Below are 22,332 nucleotides of genomic sequence, written 5' to 3'. Positions count from 1 at the left end.
ATTTCCCCAAAACTGTTCTGAATTTTAGACTCTTGAATCCCAGTGTGTGTATACCACGTGATAAATTGAAGGCAACATTTTGCTTCGAATGAAGACTTTACCCAAAGATAACTTAACTTTTTCTTCACCATTTTAAATGACACATAGCGCACTCTAAGCCGCTAATGGAGCCCCGCCTTCCGTTTTTTACCAGTGTTTGATTGAGAGTTTAGTTTCTTAAAACACATCGACAAACATTTTCACAATACGGCCGTCTGACAGAGCACTGTCAAAACATTATTCTGGAAACAGGTTTGTCGAAGTGTTTGATAAAACTTATCAAACTCCGGTAATAAAAGGAAGGCGGGGCTCTATAAGCGGCATAGACTGCCCTTTGTTTTATTTAAAATGGTGCAGTAAAAGAGAAGTTATCTTTGAACTCAGTCTTCATTTTAAGCAAAATGTTGCCTTCCGACGAAGCATATATGACGTTATTTATGACGTTGTATACACACACTGTTTTTGTTTTCTTTCAAACCGTTCTAAAAGGGTTGATGATTGAACACGCGGTATAAACAGGTACAGTTGACTTGGAAACAGCCGCTTGCTACATCAAAAATCAAAGATCTCGGCAAATTTTAATTTATAACAGACGTCAAAATGTAAACAAAATATACACGGTCAATAATGGCAAAAGAAAGTAACTAAAATATACTTTTACAACGAAAAAGATAAATTATTTAGTTAATATTCAAAACGTGTTGTTCATTTTCGAAAAAGTAATATGATATATGTGGTACTGACGATCCTGTCAAGAAAACACCATCTTTAAGCGTCTTCTTGTTTGATTTGTCATAAAGTTGAAGCTTGAATGAAATGTGGAGACAAGCTAGTTTGCATAAATGTTTTAAGAAAAAACAACTATTAAGTCAGCACAAAGTATTTAACTGTTATATATACTCGTGTAACCTACACAACCAGGCGCAAACTATTAGTAAAGCGTCATTTTCACATTGTTTGAGCGGGGTTAAAAATGAACTTCCAATGATATCAATTTCACTCGAAGTACCTTGATCTAAAGTGATTCTATTCAGACAGTTCAGGGTTTTCAGATATTGCCATTTTATTTAAAGAGAACGTGACATGTTTGTTTTTTCATTGATTAGAGAATCATTTCATTTATTCAAAACCATTTACTCTGGATATGAAACTCAATGTGTTTCATCTTTTTATATTTATTTTTTCAAAGGAAAAACTTAAAACTTTCCTATTTCTGGCATTGTTATATCCACAAAACAATGATATACTATTGAATAATGTTTTTATGTTTTCCATCCAGATCTTAAATATCAAATTCAAAGGTTGAACGTTCCAAAAGTCCCAGAAATTGTTCATTACAAATTGTTTGATGGTGTAACATATTGATACACAGGCCCTACACATTTATAATCATATTCATTGTGGATACGTTATTCAGACGTTGTTCTTTTGTACAACGCCTTAAAGGTTAAGTTAAGAGATAAAATAATTTCAAAATCATAAATCCATATCATTATTGACCATAAAGAGTTAATAATCGTATATCAACAAAATAGTAAAAGTATAACAAACCAATGCCTCTACTTAATTCTTCACAAACAAAATGAACCACTCCTGATTATACCAATTGAAGAATTCAAGTTGCGGTAGGGTGGGGAAACAAGTTGCGGTAGGGTTGGGAAACAAGTTGCGGTAGGGTGGGGAGGTAGGGTTGGGAAACAAGTTGCGGTAGGGAGGGGAAACAAGTTGCGGTAGGGTTGGGAAACAAGTTGTGGTAGGGTTGGGAAGCAAGTTGCGGTAGGGTGGGGAAGCAAGTTGCGGTAGGGTGGGGAAAACAAATTGCGGTAGGGTGTGGAAGCAAGTTGCGGGATGGTTGGGAGACAAGTTACGGTAGGGTGGGGAAGCAAGTTGCGGTAGGATGGGAAACAAGTTACGGTAGGGTGGGAAAGCAAGTTGCGGTAGGGTGGGGAAAACAAGTTGCACTAGGGTGTGGAAGCAAGTTGCGGGATGGTTGGGAGACAAGTTACGGTAGGGTGGGGAAACAAGTTGCGGGATGGTTGGGAGACAAGTTACGGTAGGGTGTGGAAGCAAGTTGCGGGATGGTTGGGAGACAAGTTACGGTAGGGTGGGGAAACAAGTTGCGGGATGGTTGGGAGACAAGTTACGGTAGGGTGGGGAAACAAGTTGCGGGATGGTTGGGAGACAGGTTACGGTAGGGTGTGGAAGCAAGTTGCGGGATGGTTGGGAGACAAGTTACGGTAGGGTGGGGAAACAAGTTACAGTAGGGTGGGGAAGCAAGTTGCGGTAGGGTGGGGAAAACAAGTTGCGGTAGGGTGTGGAAGCAAGTTGCGGGATGGTTGGGAGACAAGTTACAGTAGGGTGGGGAAGCAAGTTGCGGTAGGGTGGGGAAAACAAGTTGCGGTAGGGTGTGGAAGCAAGTTGCGGGATGGTTGGGAGACAAGTTACAGTAGGGTGGGGAAGCAAGTTGCAGTAGGGTGGGGAAACAATTTGCGGTAGGGTTGGGAAGCAAGTTGCGGTAGGGTGGGGAAAGCAAGTTGCGGTAGGGTGGGGAAACAATTTGCGGTAGAGTTGGGAAGCAAGTTGCGGTAGGGTGGGGGAAACAAGTTGCGGTAGGGTGTGGAAGCAAGTTGTGGGATGGTTGGGAGACAAGTTGCGGTAGGGTGGGGAAACAAGTTGCGGTAGGGTGTGGAAGCAAGTTTCGGGATGGTTGGGAGACAAGTTACGGTAGGGTGGGGAGACAAGTTACGGTAGGGTGGGGAAGCAAGTTGCGGTAGGGTTGGGAAGCACTTTGCGGTAGGGTGGGGAAACAAGTTGCGGTAGGGTGTGGAGGCAAGTTGCGGGATGGTTGTGAGACAAGTTGCGGTAGGGTTGGGAAACAAGTTGCGGTAGGGAGGGGAAACAAGTTGCGGTAGGGTTGGGAAGCAAGTTGCGGGATGGTTGTGAGACAAGTTGCGGTAGGGTTGGGAAACAAGTTGCGGTAGGGTGGGGAAACAAGTTGCGGTAGGGTGGGGAAAGCAAGTTGCGGTAGGGTGGGGAAACAATTTGCGGTAGGGTTGGGAAGCAAGTTGCGGTAGGGTGGGGAAAACAAGTTGCGGTAGGGTGTGGAAGCAAGTTCCTGAATGGTTGGGAGACAAGTTACGGTAGGGTGGGGAAACAAGTTGCGGTAGGGTGGGGAAGCAATTTGCGGTAGGATGGGAAACAATTTGTGGTAGGGTGGGGAAGCAAGTTACGGTAGGGTGGGTAAGCAAGTTGCGGTAGGATGGGGAAACAAGTTGCGGTAGGGTGGGGAAGCAAGTTACGGTAGGGTGGGGAAGCAAGTTGCGGTAGGGTGGGGAAGCAAGTTACGGTAGGGTGGGGAAGCAAGTTGCGGTAGGGTGGGGAAGCAAGTTACGGTAGGGTGGGGAAGCAAGTTGCGGTAGGGTTGGGAAAACAAGTTGCGGTAGGGTGTGGAAGCAAGTTGCGGGATGGTTGGGAGACAAGTTACAGTAGGGTGGGGAAACAAGTTACGGTAGGGTGAGGAAGCAAGTTGCTGTAGGGTGGGGAAAACAAGTTGCGGTAGGGTGTGGAAGCAAGTTGCGGGATGGATGGGAGACAAGTTACGGTAGGGTGGGGAAGCAAGTTGCGGTAGGTTGGGAAAACAAGTTGCGGTAGAGTTGGGAAGCAATTTGCGGTAGGGTGGGGAAACAAGTTGCGGTAGGGTGTGGAAGCAAGTTGCGGGATGGTTGGGAGACAAGTTGCGGTAGGGTTGGGAAACAAGTTGCGGTAGGGTGTGGAAGCAAGTTGTGTGATGGTTGGGAGACAAGTTACGGTAGGGTGGGGTAACAAGTTGCGGTAGGGTGTGGAAGCAAGTTGCGGGATGGTTGGGAGACAAGTTGCGGTAGGGTTGGGAAACAAGTTGCGGTAGGGAATGGAAGCAAGTTGTGGGCTGGTTGGGAGACAAGTTGCGGTAGGGTGGGGAAACAAGTTGCACTAGGGTGTGGAAGCAAGTTTCGGGATGGTTGGGAGACAAGTTACGGTAGGGTGGGGAGACAAGTTACGGTAGGGTGGGGAAGCAAGTTGCGGTAGGGTTGGGAAGCACTTTGCGGTTGGGTGGGGAAACAAGTTGAGGTAGGGTGTGGAAGCAAGTTGCGGGATGGTTGTGAGACAAGTTGCGGTAGGGTTGGGAAACAAGTTGCGGTAGGGAGGGGAAACAAGTTGCGGTAGGGTTGGGGAGCAAGTTGCGGGATGGTTGTGACACAAGTTGCGGTAGGGTTGGGAAACAAGATGCGGTAGGGTGGGGAAACAAGTTGCGGTAGGGTGGGGGAAGCAAGTTGCGGTAGGGTGGGGAAACAATTTGCGGTAGGGTTGGGAAGCAAGTTGCGGTAGGGTGGGGAAAACAAGTTGCGGTAGGGTGTGGAAGCAAGTTGCGGAATGGTTGGGAGACAAGTTACGGTAGGGTGGGGAAACAATTTGCGGTAGGATGGGAAACAATTTGTGGTAGGGTGGGGAAGCAAGTTACGGTAGGGTGGGTAAGCAAGTTGCGGTAGGATGGGGAAACAAGTTGCGGTAGGGTGGGGAAGCAAGTTACGGTAGGGTGGGGAAGCAAGTTGCGGTAGGGTTGGGAAACAAGTTGCGGTAGGGTTGGGGAGCAAGTTGCGGGATGGTTGTGACACAAGTTGCGGTAGGGTTGGGAAACAAGTTGCGGTAGGGTGGGGAAACAAGTTGCGGTAGGGTGGGGAAAGCAAGTTGCGGTAGGGTGGGGAAACATTTTGCGGTAGGGTTGGGAAGCAAGTTGCGGTAGGGTGGGGAAAACAAGTTGCGGTAGGGTGTGGAAGCAAGTTGCGGAATGTTTGGGAGACAAGTTACGGTAGGGTGGGGAAACAAGTTGCGGTAGGGTGGGGAAGCAATAATTTGCCGTAGGATGGGAAACAATTTGTGGTAGGGTGGGGAAGCAAGTTACGGAAGGGTGGGTAAGCAAGTTGCGGTAGGATGGGGAAACAAGTTGCGGTAGGGTGGGGAAGCAAGTTACGGTAGGGTGGGGAAGCAAGTTGCGGTAGGGTGGGGAAACAAGTTACGGTAGGGTGGGGAAGCAATTTGCTGTAGGATGGGAAACAAGTTACGGTAGGGTGGGGAAGCAAGTTGCGGTAGGGTTGGGAAAACAAGTTGCGGTAGGGTGTGGAAGCAAGTTGCGGGATGGTTGGGAAACAAGTTACGGTAGGGTGGGGAAACAAGTTACGGTAGGGTGGGGAAGCAAGTTGCGGTAGGGTGGGGAAAACAAGTTGCGGTAGGGTGTGGAAGCAAGTTGCGGGATGGGTGGGAGACAAGTTACGGTAGGGTGGGGAAGCAAGTTGCGGTAGGATGGGAAGGAAACAAGTTACGGTAGGGTGGGAAAGCAAGTTGCGGTAGGGTGGGGAAAACAAGTTGCACTAAGGTGTGGAAGCAAGTTGCAGGATGGTTGGGAGACAGGTTACGGTAGGGTGTGGAAGCAAGTTGCGGGATGGTTGGGAGACAAGTTACGGTAGGGTGGGGAAACAAGTTACGGTAGGGTGAGGAAACAAGTTGCGGTAGGGTGTGGAAGCAAGTTGCGGGATGGTTGGGAGACAAGTTGCGGTAGGGTTGGGAAACAAGTTGCGGTAGGGTGTGGAAGCAAGTTGTGGGATGGTTGGGAGACAAGTTGCGGTAGGGTGGGGAAACAAGTTGCGGTAGGGTGTGGAAGCAAGTTTCGGGATGGTTGGGAGACAAGTTACGGTAGGGTGGGGAGACAAGTTACGGTAGGGTGGGGAAGCAAGTTGCGGTAGGGTTGGGAAGCAATTTGCGATAGGGTGGGGAAACAAGCTGCGGTAGGGTGTGGAAGCAAGTTGCGGGATGGTTGTGAGACAAGTTGCGGTAGGGTTTGGAAACAAGTTGCGGAAGGGTGGGGAAGCAAGTTACGGTAGGGTGGGTAAGCAAGTTGCGGTAGGATGGGGAAACAAGTTGCGGTAGGGTGGGGAAGCAAGTTACGGTAGGGTGGGGAAGCAAGTTGCGGTAGGGTGGGGAAACAAGTTACGGTAGGGTTGGGAAGCAAGTTGCGGTAGGGTGGGGAAGCAAGTTACGGTAGGGTGGGGAAGCAAGTTGCGGGATGGTTGGGAGACAAGTTGCGGTGGGGTGTGGAAACAAGTTGCGGGATGGTTGGGAGACAAGTTGCGGTAGGGAGGGGAAACAAGTTGCGGTAGGGATTGGAAGCAAGTTGTGGTAGGGTGGGAAACAAGTCGCGGTAGGGTTGGGAAGCAAGTTGCGGTAGGGTGGGGAAGCAAGTTGTGGTATGGTTGGGAAACAATTTGCGGTAGGGTTGGGTAACAAGCTGCGGTACGGTTGGGAAACAAGTTGCGGTAGTGTTTGGAAACAAGTTGCGGTAGGGTTGGGAAACAAGTTACGGTAGGGTGGGGAAGCAAGTTGCGGTAGGGTTGGGAAACAAGTTGCGGTAGAGTTGGGAAACAAGTAGCGGTAGGGTGGGAAACAAGTTACGGTAGGGTATGGAAGCAAGTTGCGGGATGGTTGGGAGACAAGTTGTGGTAGGGTCGGAAACAAGTTGCGGTAGGGTTGGGAAACAAGTTACAGTACGGTGGAAAAGCAAGTTGCGGTAGGGTGGGAACGCAAGTTGCGGTAGGGTGGGGAGGTAGGGTTGGGAAACAAGTTACGGTAGGGTTGGGAAACAAGTTACGGTAGGATGGAAAAGCAAGTTGTGATAGGGTGAGAACGCAAGTTGCGGTAGGGTGGGAACGCAAGTTGCGGTAGGGTGGGAACGCAAGTTGCGGTAGGGTGGGAACGCAAGTTGCGGTAGGGTGGAAAAGCATGTTGCGGTAGGGAGGAAAAGCAAGTTGCGGTAGGGTGGGAACGCAAGTTGCGGTAGGGTGGGAACGCAAGTTGCGGTAGGGTGGGAACGCAAGTTGCGGTAGGGTGGGAACGCAAGTTGCGGTAGTGTGGGAACGCAAGTTGTGGTAGGGTGGTAACGCAAGTTGCGGTAGGGTGGGAACGCAAGTTGTGGTAGGGTGGTAACGCAAGTTGCGGTAGGGTGGGAACGCAAGTTGCGGTAGGGTGGGAACGCAAGTTGCGGTAGGGTGGGAACGCAAGTTGCGGTAGGGTGGAAAAGCAAGTTGCGGTAGGGGGGAAAAGGAAGTTGCGGTAGGGTGGGAACGCAAGTTGCGGTAGGGTGGGAACGCAAGTTGCGGTAGGGTGGGAAAGCAAGTTGCGGTAGGGTGGGAACGCAAGTTGCGGTAGGGTGGGAACGCAAGTTACGGTAGGGTGGGAACGCAAGTTGCGGTAGGGTGGGAACGCAAGTTGTGGTAGGGTGGGAACGCAAGTTGCGGTAGGGTGGAAAAGCAAGTTCCGGTAGGGTGGGAACGCAAGTTGCGGTAGGGTGGGAACGCAAGTTGCGGTAGGGTGGGAACGCAAGTTGTGGTAGGGTGGGAACGCAAGTTGCGGTAGGGTGGAAAAGCAAGTTGCGGTAGGGTGGGAAAGCAAGTTGCGGTAGGGTGGGAACGCAAGTTGCGGTAGGGTGGGAACGCAAGTTGCGGTAGGAACTCAAGTTGCGGTAGGGTGGGAACGCAAGTTGCGGTAGGGTGGGAACGCAAGTTGCGGTAGGGTGGGAAACAAGTTACTATAGGGTTGGGAAACAAGTTACGGTAGGGTGGAAAAGCAAGTTGTGGTAGGGTGGGAACGCAAGTTGCGGTAGGGTGGGAACGCAAGTTGCGGTAGGGTGGAAAAGCAAGTTGCGGTAGGGTGGGAAAGCAAGTTGCGGTAGGGTGGGAACGCAAGTTGCGGTAGGGTGGGAAAGCAAGTTGCGGTAGGGTGGGAACGCAAGTTGCGGTAGGGTGGGAACGCAAGTTGCGGTAGGGTGGGAACGCAAGTTGCGGTAGGGTGGGAACGCAAGTTGTGGTAGGGTGGGAACGCAAGTTGAGGTAGGGTGGGAACGCAAGTTGAGGTAGGGTGGGAACGCAAGTTGCGGTAGGTTGGAAAAGCAAGTTGCGGTAGGGTGGAAAAGCAAGTTGCGGTAGGGTGGGAACGCAAGTTGCGGTAGGGTGGAAAAGCAAGTTGCGGTAGGGTGGGAGCGCAAGTTGTGGTAGGGTGGAAAAGCAAGTTGCGGTAGGGTGGGAACGCAAGTTGCGGTAGGGTGGGAACGCAAGTTGTGGTAGGGTGGGAACGCAAGTTGCGGTAGGGTGGAGACGCAAGTTGTGGTAGGGTGGGAAAGCAAGTTGCGGTAGGGTGGAAACGCAAGTTGCGGTAGGGTTGGAAAGCAAGTTGCGATAGGGTGGGAACGCAAGTTGCGGTAGGGTGGGAACGCAAGTTGCGGTAGGGTGGGAACGCAAGTTGCGGTGGGGTGGGAAAGCAAGTTGCGGTAGGGTGGGAACGCAAGTTGCGGTAGGGTGGGAAAGCAAGTTGCGATAGGGTGGGAACGCAAGTTGCGGTAGGGTGGGAACGCAAGTTGCGGTAGGGTGGGAACGCAAGTTGCGGTGGGGTGGGAAAGCAAGTTGCGGTAGGGTGGGAACGCAAGTTGCGGTAGGGTGGGAACGCAAGTTGCGGTAGGGTGGGAACGCAAGTTGCGGTTTGGTGGGAAAGCAAGTTGCGGTAGGGTGGGAACTCAAGTTGCGGTAGGCACATTGAAGAACTTTAATTAGTCAACAGTCAACTTTGGTTAAATGTTGACAAATCAATAAACATGTCGGCTCACTTTGATAAAAACAAAAAGTCGACCGGTTATATACAAATTAATGCAGGTGTTTTATGCTGTTTTATCAAGATTTTTAAATAAGCATGGACATTTTGAATGTAAGGGTTAAATTTTGTGATTTTTTTTAACTAAGTCACTTGTTATAAGTGTCCTCAATGCTGATCTCTTTCGAACTTGATAAGTTTGATTACATAACAGAGCAAACAATACATGTCCATGACATTTGATCAAACCCAAAGGTTTTCAAGCCACTTCTGTATACAGTTCAATTGACAATACTACTTAGGGGCAATATTAAAGTATGAACTGGCAAGGTGACCCAGATGAAATATATACATGCAGTCACAATGACTTTCATAATGATTTCACGAAACTACTCAACTTATAATGGAATCATGAAAAGTGACAGGTGCAGTCAAACCAAAGAACACGTTTTATGACTTATTTTTGCATTTTTAATAAAAATCTTCCTTTTTTCAAAATAGCTTTATGTGCACAAAAACCAAATATTATATTATGTTCACCCTCGGTTGCTGGACTGACGGTAAGGCATCATCCCTCCCAATCATCCAATATGTCAGTTTAGTTGTAAGCGTTTGTCGTCTGCTTGTTGCGTTTCCCGGACCTTTTGCGCTGGTCCCCGGCGCCGACAATCCTTGAGCCCAGGTTCTTCATCACCATGTCCTTTATCTCTTTCCTTGTCAGGGGCCGCAACTCGCTCTCATCCAGCAATTCCTCCTCTTCGCTGCACAGGGACATTAATGTTAATTAATATGTATCGCTTTATAAAAGGCATTGTTTTTGACTCGTTATACGCACGTGGACGGTGAGCTGACTTTAGTTAAATTCAAAATTTCTTTTTTTCACATCTTTATTTTAAACGAATCATAGATGTGTACATTATACAAATCTCTGCTGAGGTCAGGTTACAGCCAGTGCCATTGCGCAAAGTTAGATCTAATATGAAAACAATGTAATGTAGTCTCAACGATACAAAGCCTATTTTCTAAATAGCTAAAAAAGTGTTATACATTAAGGAAAATAATAAACGATTTAATAGTAATGAATTTTGATTCGGGAGGAAATATTTCAATCTCGTGATTTTTTGATGATCTGCATAAATCCAATCGCATCGAAAATAAAACGACCGGGAATCAAATGCAGTTAAAAATAACGCTATTAGTATTACATGTATAAGCTCTACTGCACAAGTGATAATGTAACTAACAGAGTCACGTTCAGAGACGTACCTAGACATACTCCGGTACGCTCGTGCGTACAAATCAATTTTGGTTTCCCGACATTAGGAATAACATTCGTTTGCTTTATAGGACGAAAATAAACATGGTTGATTTTACAGGTCTAAGTTTGTCATAATATCACTGAATATTGGCGTTTAGAGCCATGAAAATTAAAAAAAAAATGTTCCTATATAACTATTCAAATATTTTCTACGTAAGGGGACTGACCCCTTTCCGTCCCACCCATATTGAGACCAGACTAATTAAATAACTTTCAGGGCATACGGGCGTACGATTCAAAATGCTCCCGGTACGCCCTTGGCGTTTATGTCCGTTTCTTTGGTAGAAACCAGAAGAGTGTACTTTCTGGAAGGCGGACCATTCTTAGTCCCTACCAGTTAACCATCTTCATTCTGGGTTACGTTTCTCTTGTTACATACCCTGTGTGTGGAGGGACGATGGCGATCTGTGTGTAGCGGGGGCTGGCCCGTCGGCTGTTCTGGGAGGCCGGTGTGGCCGGGCCAGACTTCCCGTCCTTCCGCTCCTGCTTCGGAGGCTCCTTCTGCAAGACATTGTGAATATGAGTTTATGGGATTGAGCATCTTAACGCGATTAATTGTTAATAGTGATCAATCAAAGTTAGATGACATTAATTAAAATCTTAATGATATCGAATGGACGGAGTGAACGTAGTGAACAAACCATTAATAATCGTTTAGATTTTAATCAATGTCATCTTACTGACTTAAATACAACCTCATTGGCTGACACATTGTCAATGCAAAATCTGACACTATGATTGTGCATCGGATGAGTCTTTGAACACCCGCGAAAGTTAACTCTCAATGTAGGTTGTATTCAAAATAGGTTTTAATTTTCATGCTATCTTCTAGAACCATCTGAATAAATTATATTGATAGACTGGGCACTTGAATGGGAATGCATTGCTGCCTTTACTTAATAGGTTATTCAAGAGAATCGTCTGAAAATTTATATTTATATGAATATACCCTGAGGGGTATGGTACCTTCATCTGGATGTACTGTTGTATCTTGATAAGCTCCATGGTCCGCTGTTCAATGAGGCCCATGTACTGCAAGATGTTCTTGTACGTCACACCCTGCTCACTCCCCAACATGTCGCAGATCGTGCTGGAGTCGCAGCCCGCCTCCTAAAACACAGAAACACGTTGTTTATGTATCAATAGACCGACAAAATACCAACGTATATATAAAACGATGATTTTTTTTCTCGAGTGTCTGGTGAACACTTGTGTTATACTGTAACCATAAAACCAGTATTTTACCTCGACACACAATTAAACCCTGGACTAAACACAAATAAATATATACATAATGTCATTACAAAAAAGCTATATCATATTACTTATATTTCATGATCGTGTACAGTACTGGCTGAGGTCACAATGCCGAAAACAGGAGGTTTAAAATAAATAGTAACAAATAAACATGACGTAATAAATTGTTGTGGTGACGTCATCAAATTAATGAAGATCGAAACATGGAAGACAGAAAGTTGTTTATTCGAGCAAAAAAGAAACGAAAGAGAACTGTTATTACACCGGATGAAGTAGACATTTTAGAAACTTCTTTTAGATCCGACCCGAGGCCCGACCGATATTCCAAGATCAAACTTGCAAAGGAAATGGGTAAATCGGAGAACTTTATATCAATTTGGTTCCAAAATCGGAGAGCTCGTGAGAGACGGTTGATGCAGCCACAGGCTCAGACAGCCACATGTACAGACGGAGGCGGGGCCGGAGGGGCGACCACAGGATCGCTCATGATGGATCAGCTGGAGCCCCTCGATCTCTCGGAGAAAAGTCCCCGGACAGACACTACACATAAATCAAAGGTCAGGTTTAATTAGTTTTCTTTTTTATTTTGAAATTAGTTTAAAATTGAATGTACAAATAAAACGTTGTTCCGGAAACTCTTACACAGACTTTCAAACTTTAGGAGACGAGAATCCTAAATTTAAGTTTGAACTTCAAGATATTTTTCGTGTTGGCCGTCTGTCAGACTCCTTGTTAACGCCATGGAAGACAATTAATGTTATTTTGGATAAATTAGCATTCTTCTCCGTTCCTGGAAGTTTAATCTTAAAACATAGTAAGAACTTCTGATTTGAAACAAGATTACTACATAGCTTTAGAAAGTATGTTCTGCTTTCTCTTTGAAATTGGCAGTAAGTGTCGAACACTATTCAACGCCACAGAGCAATTATGTGCATACAGTACTGTTGTTTGGTTAATTACACTTGAACAGGCACGTAGCTGACTGTACGCAAATATGCAGTTGCGTAATGAAATTTTGACAGGTCGAAGAATTTGTCATACCAAAACCCCCGAATTTGAAATAAAAACGGAAGTGGGGTAGGGGTGAAGGGGTCAAATATGTTGTCCGTCATCGATCTGCGTCATCCTAAATTGGCCCTAGCTACGCGCCTGTGATATATTCATGAATGAAATTGAGGATTTGGGGAAATTGTATTCAATCATTGTATCAACTAATATATGTATCTGTTATTCAATCAATGCAACGATATCGGGACAAAACTGTACGTAAGCAAAAACTTATTATACACAAGGTCGGATTCAGGATTCGATATAAGCGGGCGTAGCTTAGGGGCATAATCTGCACCCCTCCTTCAGAACCTAAATACATTAGGTTTAATGTGTTGGGAGGGAAGATTGGGTACTGCCCCATGAACATTTTAACAATTTCCAATTTCCAGTCCGAAATGGTGCATTTAAGGCGTATTTTATTACCTTTTTCTCCTATATTGAAATAAGAAATAAACTTGGACGATTTAAGGGGGGGGGGGGGCGCCGGATGCGCCCCCTTTCTTGGATCCGCTAGTGATACAGGAAAATGTAACATAAAGAACATCATATTAGACATATATGATACATGTGTACATCTGACAGTGATATTTTAATTTCGTAAATAATATTTCGTCCTTTCATATATATTCAGCCGAGCGCAATCAACAAATTCCCGTTGTTCGGAAGAATCATACGCATGGCGGCTGCGGCGGAGGGCGATATCCTTGCGCCAGACAGCCCGCATCTAGAAGAGGCGATGACGGACGCCTGTCGGGGGATCACACTCACGGACGGCCGTCTCCTCTACGGGAAGGACTCAGGATTCCAGATCGAGGACTTGTAGACAGCTTCCGAGTGCCACAGTCGAAGCGTGTTTGAATAATATATGCTTAACAGAATTCGAATATCTGTATGCTAGGACGCTTTATGTGACGAACTGTGTTCAGTCAGTTATCGACAATGATTCAGATTCAGGTTCTTGGCTGTATGAACACAGACAATCATTCAAAATCATGATTTAATTATCAATAAAAAATGAAAGTGGTAGCGAGAGTTATAGTAAGAAATGTAGATAATCTTAGTATTATTGTTATTTTCAGATATGTTCATGAACGTTTAATTCCTTAATTGTTTTCGTTCTCAATGCTTTACAATAGACTATTCAGTTAACGACAATAAATACTTTTGTCTGTCTGTCTGGCTGTCATACTGTATTCTTTACTTGTACCTATAACAATATGGGTGTCAACTCAAGAAATATAAAAATCGAATTTCGACCAATGAAATAACAATTTCATATTTTTCACTGTTTTGATATTTTAGCTTGCTCTCACTTCCGAAACAAACGTCGGTGCGAACACTTGAAACTGGGCAGCTAGGGGCACAATTTAAAAGACGCCATTTCCACAATGACGTTACGTTTTCATATATCTTGGCGCGCTTTTCTAAAATCAATTAAAATCAGTTTATATCCTTTTTTATTATTTGTAAGAATAATTTGACCACCCGGGAGCACCGAAAGAAATGACGTAAGTTGTAACTCGTGAAATATAGCGTTTGGAGCTCACTCAGTGAAATATATGGTATTCTTACACTGAAACAAACAATTATCGTATGCATTACTTATACTATCCGGTGTTGTTCAACAGAAAAAACAACAACACAATCTCAATCAAACGTTGTACGCATATCTGTGAATTTACCCATCATCCTTGTGCTTGATGTCATTTTTTTTCAAAAAAAATATTTAATAAATACCGCATACAATAAATCTCTACATAGTTTTATGAGAATTATTTCCTCCCTTCTGTAAGTTGGTATATATCAATATTATTTGCTAGAAATGGGTTATGTATATTCAATGAATGCAATGCGAAAACCAGCAGATGATTTTATATTGATTCATGGTTCGATGGTAACTAGCACTTAAAGAGGAAAACACGTGAATTTATTTTCCAGAAGCGATCTATATCATGGCCAATAAAAGCCACAATGTAAATTTACCTTGAAGAGATTTTCTACTGCGACCCGTATTTCGTCGAGCACCTTACAGATGACCGTGTTCTTCTTGTCCGCCTCCTCCATCTCCTGGCAGTAACGCTCAGCCGTAATCTACAAACGTACAGCAGTTTAGTGATCCCCGTGTCTGCTATAGTTTTGTACAATGAAAGATATGTTTCAGGAGACTATAACACGTTATCAGTAGTTCCATTTAGTGCCACGATCGTTTATCAAGAAAATCACAAACGAAAGCTAACATTTGCCTATGTTCCCCTATGGCTAGAAGGGCATCCCTCAAGAATTATTGAACATGCTACACATCTGCTAATTTTCATTAATTGTCATTGGTAACATGTATACTAAGTTGCATCTAGGACAAATAATACATAATCCCAGGTTGCATGTGCATATTTCGAATGGTTTTCAACAAGACCACACCAGATTGGTTATATGTTAGGCGCAAGGCTCAAATTCAACCAGGATAAGGCAGGAAAAAACGCCGATGTTCAGAAAGCTAATATATCCGGCAATATAATATTTCAGGACAAATCTAAACACTTTCAGATTCATAAAACACTTATGCCTAACATGTTATGGTTCATAATAATGCTTGGAAAAAAATATTTTGTTATAGCTTTTATAAGCATGCAATTTTCTTCCCATTTCCTGTTTATTGTATGACGCTGAAGACGTCGAAGTTATTATCCCCCGCCGAATCGAAGATTTCGGGAGGGGGATATTGTTTTGGCGTTGCCCGTCTGTCATTCCGTCCATCCGTCCATCCGTCCGTCCGGTACCATATCTTAGTAGGCATTGATCAGAAAATGTTCAAACTTGGTCAGAGTGTTTCCCTTGATCAAATCTCGACCACTTTTAAAAGCGGATCACTTGGGGTCAAAAACTAGCTCACTAGGTCAAATCTTAGAAAAATGTTTGGAACATAATAGAGGCATTATACATGGTCAAATATTCATAAAACTTAATCAGAATGTTTTCCTTGATGAAATCTTTGACTTATTTGAAACTGGGCCACATATCACTGTAGGTTAGGTGTACGGCAAGGCGAAAGTTTGTCGCCCTTCCTATTTTCTATGTTTTTAAATGATTTAGAAGATGTTTTTATACACAAAGGCCTAGATGGCATAGATGTTAATATGTTTAAAATATTTCTGATTTTATATGCTGATGATATAGTAATATTTGCAAATTCTGAAAATGAACTACAGTTAAGTTTAGATGCTTTGTTTGAATATTGTAATAGATGGAAACTCGTAGTCAATACTAATAGAACAATGAATAAATATCTTTATAAAATTACTAGCATATCAGTTAAACATAGACTTGATTTATTTGACAAACTTGTTGCGCCTATTTTAAATTATGCTGGGGAAGTTTGGGGATTTGCTCAAGGCAATTAAGTTGAACGAGTCCATTTACAATTCTGTAAACGTCTTCTCGGTGTAAAAAAGACGACACAAAATGACTTCATTTATAGCTTTAAGACAATAAGATACATGAGTATAATTAAATACTGGGTGAAACTATTACATAGTAATGAAAGTAAATATTATAAAAAGGTTTATAACATGCTGAAAACAGATATGGAACAGCATCCTAACAAACCAAATTGGTGTTCACTCACAAAAGACCTACTTTGTAGTTTAGGCTTATATGATGCCTGGTTTTATCAAGAAATTGGAAATGTTAATATATTTTTGTGTCTTGTTAAACAAAGGTTAAAAGATACTTTTATTCAAGATTGGCAAAGTAGATTAGACATGTCCAGTAGGGCTAGGTTTTACAAAAATGTGTCAGAATTTAGATTTCATTCATATCTCAACATAATAAATATGACTAAATTTAGAATGTCGGTGTCCAAATGGCGGCTATCTTCACATAGATTAAGCATTGAAACGGGACGATGGAATAAACCGCAATCAACGCCCCTAAATGAACGTAAATGCACTGTTTGTTCCTTATTAGAAGATGAATACCATTTTCTTCTAGAGTGCAACTTATTTAATGAACTAAGAATGATATTTATACCTAGGTATTATAGACAACATCCTAGTATGTATAAATTAATTGCGTTGATCAATACAGAAAATGAAACTATTTAAAAAAATCTGAGTATGTTTATATACAAGGCTTTCGAACTTAGAAATGTTGCATTATATCCAACATAAGTATGTGTGTGTGTGTGTGTGTTATATGTGTATATGTATGTGTGGGTTATTATGTATATGGATATAAAATATGATCACCTATATACCATTAATTGTATTTTTAAAATTGTGGTTATTGTATGTTTTGGTATGTTATATGTTGTCTGTAGAGCACGAAAGGTCATATATATGTATGAATATTTACACATGTTTTGTACTTGTCGCCATTTTTGTATGATATTCGGCCACATGGGTCTATAATCTTCTGGTAAATAAATGATCTGTTCTGTTCATATGATTGAAAATTAGGTCGCAAGGTCAAATCTTTCAAAAATCTTGGCCGAAACTATTTTATGGTGGTGATTGGTCTGATTAAGTTCAAACATGGTCAGAATGTTATTTTGGGTTAAATTTTGACTGCGGTTTAAAAGTGTGTCATATGGGCTAAAAACTAAGTCACTAGGTCATATCTTACAGACATCTTGGGAACACTAGAGGCAATACATCTGCTCTAATTTCCATGAAATTTAATCAGAATGCCTCAATGAAATCTTGGAATAGTTTGAAACAAGTAGGTCATGTGGGGTCAAAAATGAGGTCACTGGGTCAAATCTTAAAAAAAAACTTGTTGACACTCTAGAGGTTATAATTTTTGCAATATATCTGGACCAATCTTCATGAAACTTGATCAGAATGTTTGCCTTGATGAAATCTTAGTCATTAGTTTGGAACTGGGTAACATGGAGTCATAAACTAGGTTTTTTGGTCAATTCTAAATGTTACATTATATACAATATTGTCTTTTTATTTCAAACAGTTGCAATCAAACTCAAACTTATATATATGTATTTCATCAACAATTGATTTCCATTCCTTGACTTAGCCCAATCAGGCGGGGGATATCAATTCAACGAATTTGCTTGTTTCCAATGCTTTGGCGATATCGCCTTCGAAAAGAACGAGCAATACTACTTCATCCCAATAGCAGAGAAAAAGAAGAAAACAATTTGCCCAACAATGCTTCTGCACTCAAAACTATAATGACAGTATAAAGTAAGAATGTATTAGTTCCCACCTCCATTTCCCTGATCATCGTGTGCCTGTTCTGCTCGAACTTGACTTCGTCATCCCGGAAACGGGCGATCTCCGTCTGCAAGGCCGATATCTCCTCCTGCAGCGCTTCCACAGCGTCGTTCTGCTCATTCACCTGCACGCACGGACGGACAATACGACATTAATTTTAAATTGTCACGCCTTTACAAAGCATGTAATCGTAGCAGATATGTTCAAACAGCTATACTTAACATAGAGGATCAAAAGTTATGGAACGGTTGCTTTAAACTTCAGCTATTGTACAGATGTGAAAATTGTGATAGCTCAGACATTTGTAAGGAAAAGGCTATGAAGTCCCTTGATTTTTTACTCTATATAACGGACTTTGGAAAAAAAATTGTAAAGGGTCTAAGCTCCACTGTTATGGGCATTAATTGCTCATACTCAACCAGTTCCCCGGCAATTATTAGCTGTTCGAACCCCTGCTGAATTAGTGTGGGTACGACAAAATTAGCATCGTAAAATGCGAAATAAACTGGCCACGCCTCAAAGAGTGTTGCACGTTGTACTTGTGTAAACAGCCCTAACTATGATTAAAATGGAAATTGCTCGGTTTATGTAGAAAAATAAAACCATGGCTACCAACATTTGTAGCCAAAAACAAATATGCGTATTTTTTTAAGGATATACTGAACAAGGACTATTGGGTGAATTCGGAGTGTTGTGTGTGTGTCCACTCACAAAGTTGTACAGGGCGAAGTTCTGGTCTTCTTTGCGGATATAGTCAGCCACGATCGTGCCGATGTCGCCCTCGCCAGTAGCGGCCGTGATTCTCGCGAACGCATCCTCCAGCTGCCGGATGGTGTGCTTCTCCATGTCAGAGTCCCCGTCTGTGCTTGCTGATTCAACAAAACATGTAGTGTCCTTAGAATTTGTTTTAATATATGAACTATTCAAACTATAACACTCTCACGGTAGGCAAACTGCTTTCGTAGCTTCTTAAACTAGCTTCTGTTAAAGTTTAGAGTATTTGACGCTTTAGCACCCCCCTTACCCCCCCCCCCCCTTACCCCCCCCCCCCCCCCCAGTAAGGAAATCTTGGATACGCTACTGCTCGGAACTATTTTTAAGCATAGGCTAAATATTCTAAACACGATTTTAACACAACAATATCGTTTCTAAATAGATTAACCCATCCCTACTTTTGCCCTTCATCTTCTTGGCGTGCTCTTCCTCGCGAAGGTCGGCGCGGTCCTGTGACTTGACGCCCATGAACTCCTTGAGGCGGTCATCGTGCCTGATGATGCGCAGGAGTTCCTTCATTTCCACTTCCTGTTGCGCATTGTCTTTGTCTGACCGCTCCTTCAGCGCGATCATCTTCGTCTGCGCCTCGTCCCTAAAGCAATGTGACGATTAGATTAAGAAAAATATATAGATATTTCGTTTTTACAAGTTATATATATATATGTGTGTGTGCTGTGTACAACATTCGAATTAAAGTTTAATGCAATAATTTGGTGCATTTATTTGGGAAACTTTCACAGCTTCATAGAAAAAGCTGTATACATTGCCGGTACTGAAACTAAATGGTCAAACAAGACGACATGTGCCAGTTATGGTTTTGTTAATTAATGACATTTGGCCTGTGTACCTTTATATCAAAGATGTGAATAAAATAGCATGCAAATTAAAATGAAAACGAGTCCTATTGTTCTCTTTACCTTTCATCGTACGCGTGCGAGGCCTGTGTGATACAGTCGCTAATATTGCGCTTGGTGTCCTCTAGCTGGCCCGTAAGTCGGCGGTATATGGCGTCAAACACAGCCTTCTCTTGTCGCAGATGGTCAAGCTCCTCTCGCAGGCGCGCATTCGTCGCCAGCTGCTTATTGAACTTGATCAGCTCCTGGACAGGGAGAATGAAAAATTCGTTTACTGGCTTGGCTTTATTATTGTCTACAACTGCCTTTGCCTTTCCTTTTTCAATCCACCAAATTAGACGCAAATATACGAGCATTTGTAAATGCAAGTATGTCATCAAAGTATATCCATTTAACCAACTGTTGTAACAGGTGACATAATGTGCCGATTGCTTAGAACTTTGCTAAAGTTAACAGCATTGTAAACAGTATCGTTGTTAACTTTGAACTGTGAACTTCTTAATGATGTTCGAGTATTTAAGTAAAACAAGCATAGCTGAGTCAGTTGTCTCAATATATGTGTAAAATACCGCACGTGTATCCATGAAACGTTCAGGCCCCAATTTCTCGAAACTTCTTAAGCTTAACAGGCTTAAGTCGCTTACTTCAATTAGCCAAAATACATACTAAAAATGGATTTTGATAAATGAAAAATGGTTTATTCTGATAATCTTACAGATTATTCCTTCATAATTTCTAAAAATTCTTGAAGAAGTTAATTAAACACATTTTATAGAACAACAAAAATAGTGAGATTAGCTAAATCCTGTTATAAGAGACTTAAGAAGTTTCGAGAAATTGGGGCCAGAGTATTAAAGATTTGAAAGTTAAGAGCGATTCAATCAAGAACATTGTTAACTTTAACAATGTTCTGAACAATCGGCCCAATGTTCCAAGCAAACCCGGGCGCAGAAAAATGGATTTACCTGGTACGTATATTGAAAACACAAACCTGGTCCAGTCTGTTTTCAGTGACGCGCAGACGCTTGGAGACGATGACCTGCGAGTCCTGCTCTGAAACGCTTCCTACCAACTTCCGTTCCTGAGCTATAAGCTCTTGCACGTTCTGTATCTGTAAATCGAAGGGCAAAATACGGATCTGACATTGCGATATATGATTGAGCGATTATGATGATCAAATGTGATAAACATAACCATGCTGCACAAAGCGCTGCAAAGCCTACCAGAACTTTTTGAGATGAATTGTTTGAAAAATTTGGATGGCTTAGATTTGAAAACCGTTGCAAGTATCAAACAGCAGTCTTGGTATATAGATCATTATATAGTTTTACACCGAGTTACATACGAGACATCAAATCGATATCTAACAATACAACATATCATTTACGATCGTCTTCAAGACAAGACCATTGCTCATATTAAGTCTAAAACACAATTCACTCGTTTGCATGCTGCCGTGCATAGTCGGAAATCCCCGATACACTACTGTACTACGCTATGCTTCGTTCTTTATGTATAAAGTGTAACGGAAGAAAGTTACGTGGTTGTCGATGATTACTGCAGTGAAATCATTTGAAACGTTTCGCCAGAAGATATACGTAAATCTACGACTGCAATAACATGGAAAGCCCGTTATAAGGTATTACAAAGAATATTTACAATACACGATACTTAGCAACATACTTCAGTGTCGAGCTGTTTGGTCTCTCGCTCCTCATCTCTATACATACGCTTGCATTCGTCCAGGCGGTCGATCAGGTTGAGAAGACGCTCGATGTCTCGGCTCTCGCCGCCCTGGTTTCGCTCACTTCTTGCAAGTCGCAACACCTTCCCAATCTCCTCACTTTCAGCGTGCAAAGCCTCGATCTCAGCTCTGAATTTGTGAATTTAGTGTGCTATTTTTATAACTGACTTACATACAATTTGTAAATCCTAAGTTAAAATGTATTGCGGACGGATACATGGATATAGTATAGTTCTAGAGGGTTTCAATGCAGCCCTCCAACAATGCAAATGAGGTGAATCCGGCGACCACGAATTGTTAAGAAAACACATGACCCTTTGCTGTACAAAATACAGCTAAGACTTTCATTAAAAATATTAGATTAGTGTGCTTAAGACTGTCGAGGATTTTGAGTTATTGAATATGTTGCAAGGTATTTCTTTGATAAGTGTAAATGAACGGACAGAACGTTATAACTTTCACTTCCATTATCATTTTATAGGAAAGGTCTTAATAATTAACACTGTTCATTGTTTTCAATCGAAACTCATGTCTAACACTGTGTTCACAAAACTGCGTTTGGAATTTATTAAAGATACATGACAAAACATGCACGAACTGTTGTTTCCTGAGCAAGTTGCACGACTCCTCGCTGTAAGCGCGTCTGTCGCCTTCCATAACATGAAGCTGGCGCTGCAGACGACGTAGTTCTGACTCCATTTGAAACTCATCTTGCGCATCATCGTCGCACACTGACCGTTTGGCCGTATTTCCGGGATTAACTGGCATTGTACGATTTGTACTTCCCGTTCCCTGCCTCAAAAAATCAGTACTTTAATAAGAAGCTTACTTTCTGAACAAGTTGGTTCTCACAATTTAAAAAGAATAACGCAGTACATCGACTTCAACAGAAAGAATATCATTGTTTAAAAACTCTCGGTATGGAAATCATCTTACCAGTTGTGTTGTATTTTTTCGAAAAACAAACGCGCCAAACGCTACTGCGAAGTCATGTTTTTAATTTTACGTCATATCCGGATCGCGTTACGTTAGGCGCCCTTAATTCACGAGTTTACGATCTGTTTGTACGTTACGCACTATTACGCTAATTACAATTAGTCAAGCCCAGTTTCCTTTTGTTACTTGGGATACTTCCAGTTAAGCGGTAACCATAAAATTACATATAGGAGTTCAAACAGCAGGACAAGAAATTTGTTATAGTATTATTTTTTTTTGCCATTCCAAAAAATGTATTGGGGGCCATTTGTTTTCACTAGCATCTCCAAAAGAGAGGTAGGTATAACTTTTTTATCAACACCGATCTCATGGATCTATATGGGTATATCACTATTGTAAAAACAAATTATATTGAAAATCGTCACTAAAAACGCACATTTTTTTTAGAAAATAACGAATAAA

At 42.7% G+C, this 22,332-nt stretch overlaps 2 protein-coding genes across 2 annotated transcripts; one reads left to right on the top strand and one right to left on the bottom strand.

Annotated features, from left to right (window-relative positions):
• Nucleotides 1-9,256: 9,256 nt before the first annotated feature.
• On the bottom strand, nt 9,257-21,702 carry LOC128230966 (coiled-coil domain-containing protein 63-like). Its single transcript, XM_052943392.1, has 11 exons — nt 21,533-21,702; nt 20,874-21,063; nt 20,182-20,301; nt 19,254-19,435; nt 18,735-18,928; nt 18,274-18,431; nt 17,555-17,686; nt 14,318-14,425; nt 10,994-11,137; nt 10,407-10,528; nt 9,257-9,470 (listed from the first exon to the last, which is right to left on the bottom strand). Exons 1-11 carry the CDS (start codon nt 21,700-21,702, stop codon nt 9,308-9,310), a joined length of 1,683 nt encoding a protein of 560 aa, XP_052799352.1. The 3' UTR covers nt 9,257-9,307.
• Nucleotides 11,488-13,422, top strand: LOC128233099 (homeobox protein ceh-10-like). The gene is made up of 2 exons (XM_052946982.1): nt 11,488-11,841; nt 12,966-13,422. Exons 1-2 carry the CDS (start codon nt 11,488-11,490, stop codon nt 13,155-13,157), a joined length of 546 nt encoding a protein of 181 aa, XP_052802942.1. The 3' UTR covers nt 13,158-13,422.
• Nucleotides 21,703-22,332: the final 630 nt, after the last annotated feature.

The sequence above is a fragment of the Mya arenaria genome, chromosome 4 (assembly GCF_026914265.1).
Source record: "Mya arenaria isolate MELC-2E11 chromosome 4, ASM2691426v1".
Classification (NCBI taxonomy): domain Eukaryota; kingdom Metazoa; phylum Mollusca; class Bivalvia; order Myida; family Myidae; genus Mya; species Mya arenaria.
Note: the sequence above shows the minus strand (reverse complement) of the source record. Positions and strands in the feature narration are given on the sequence as shown.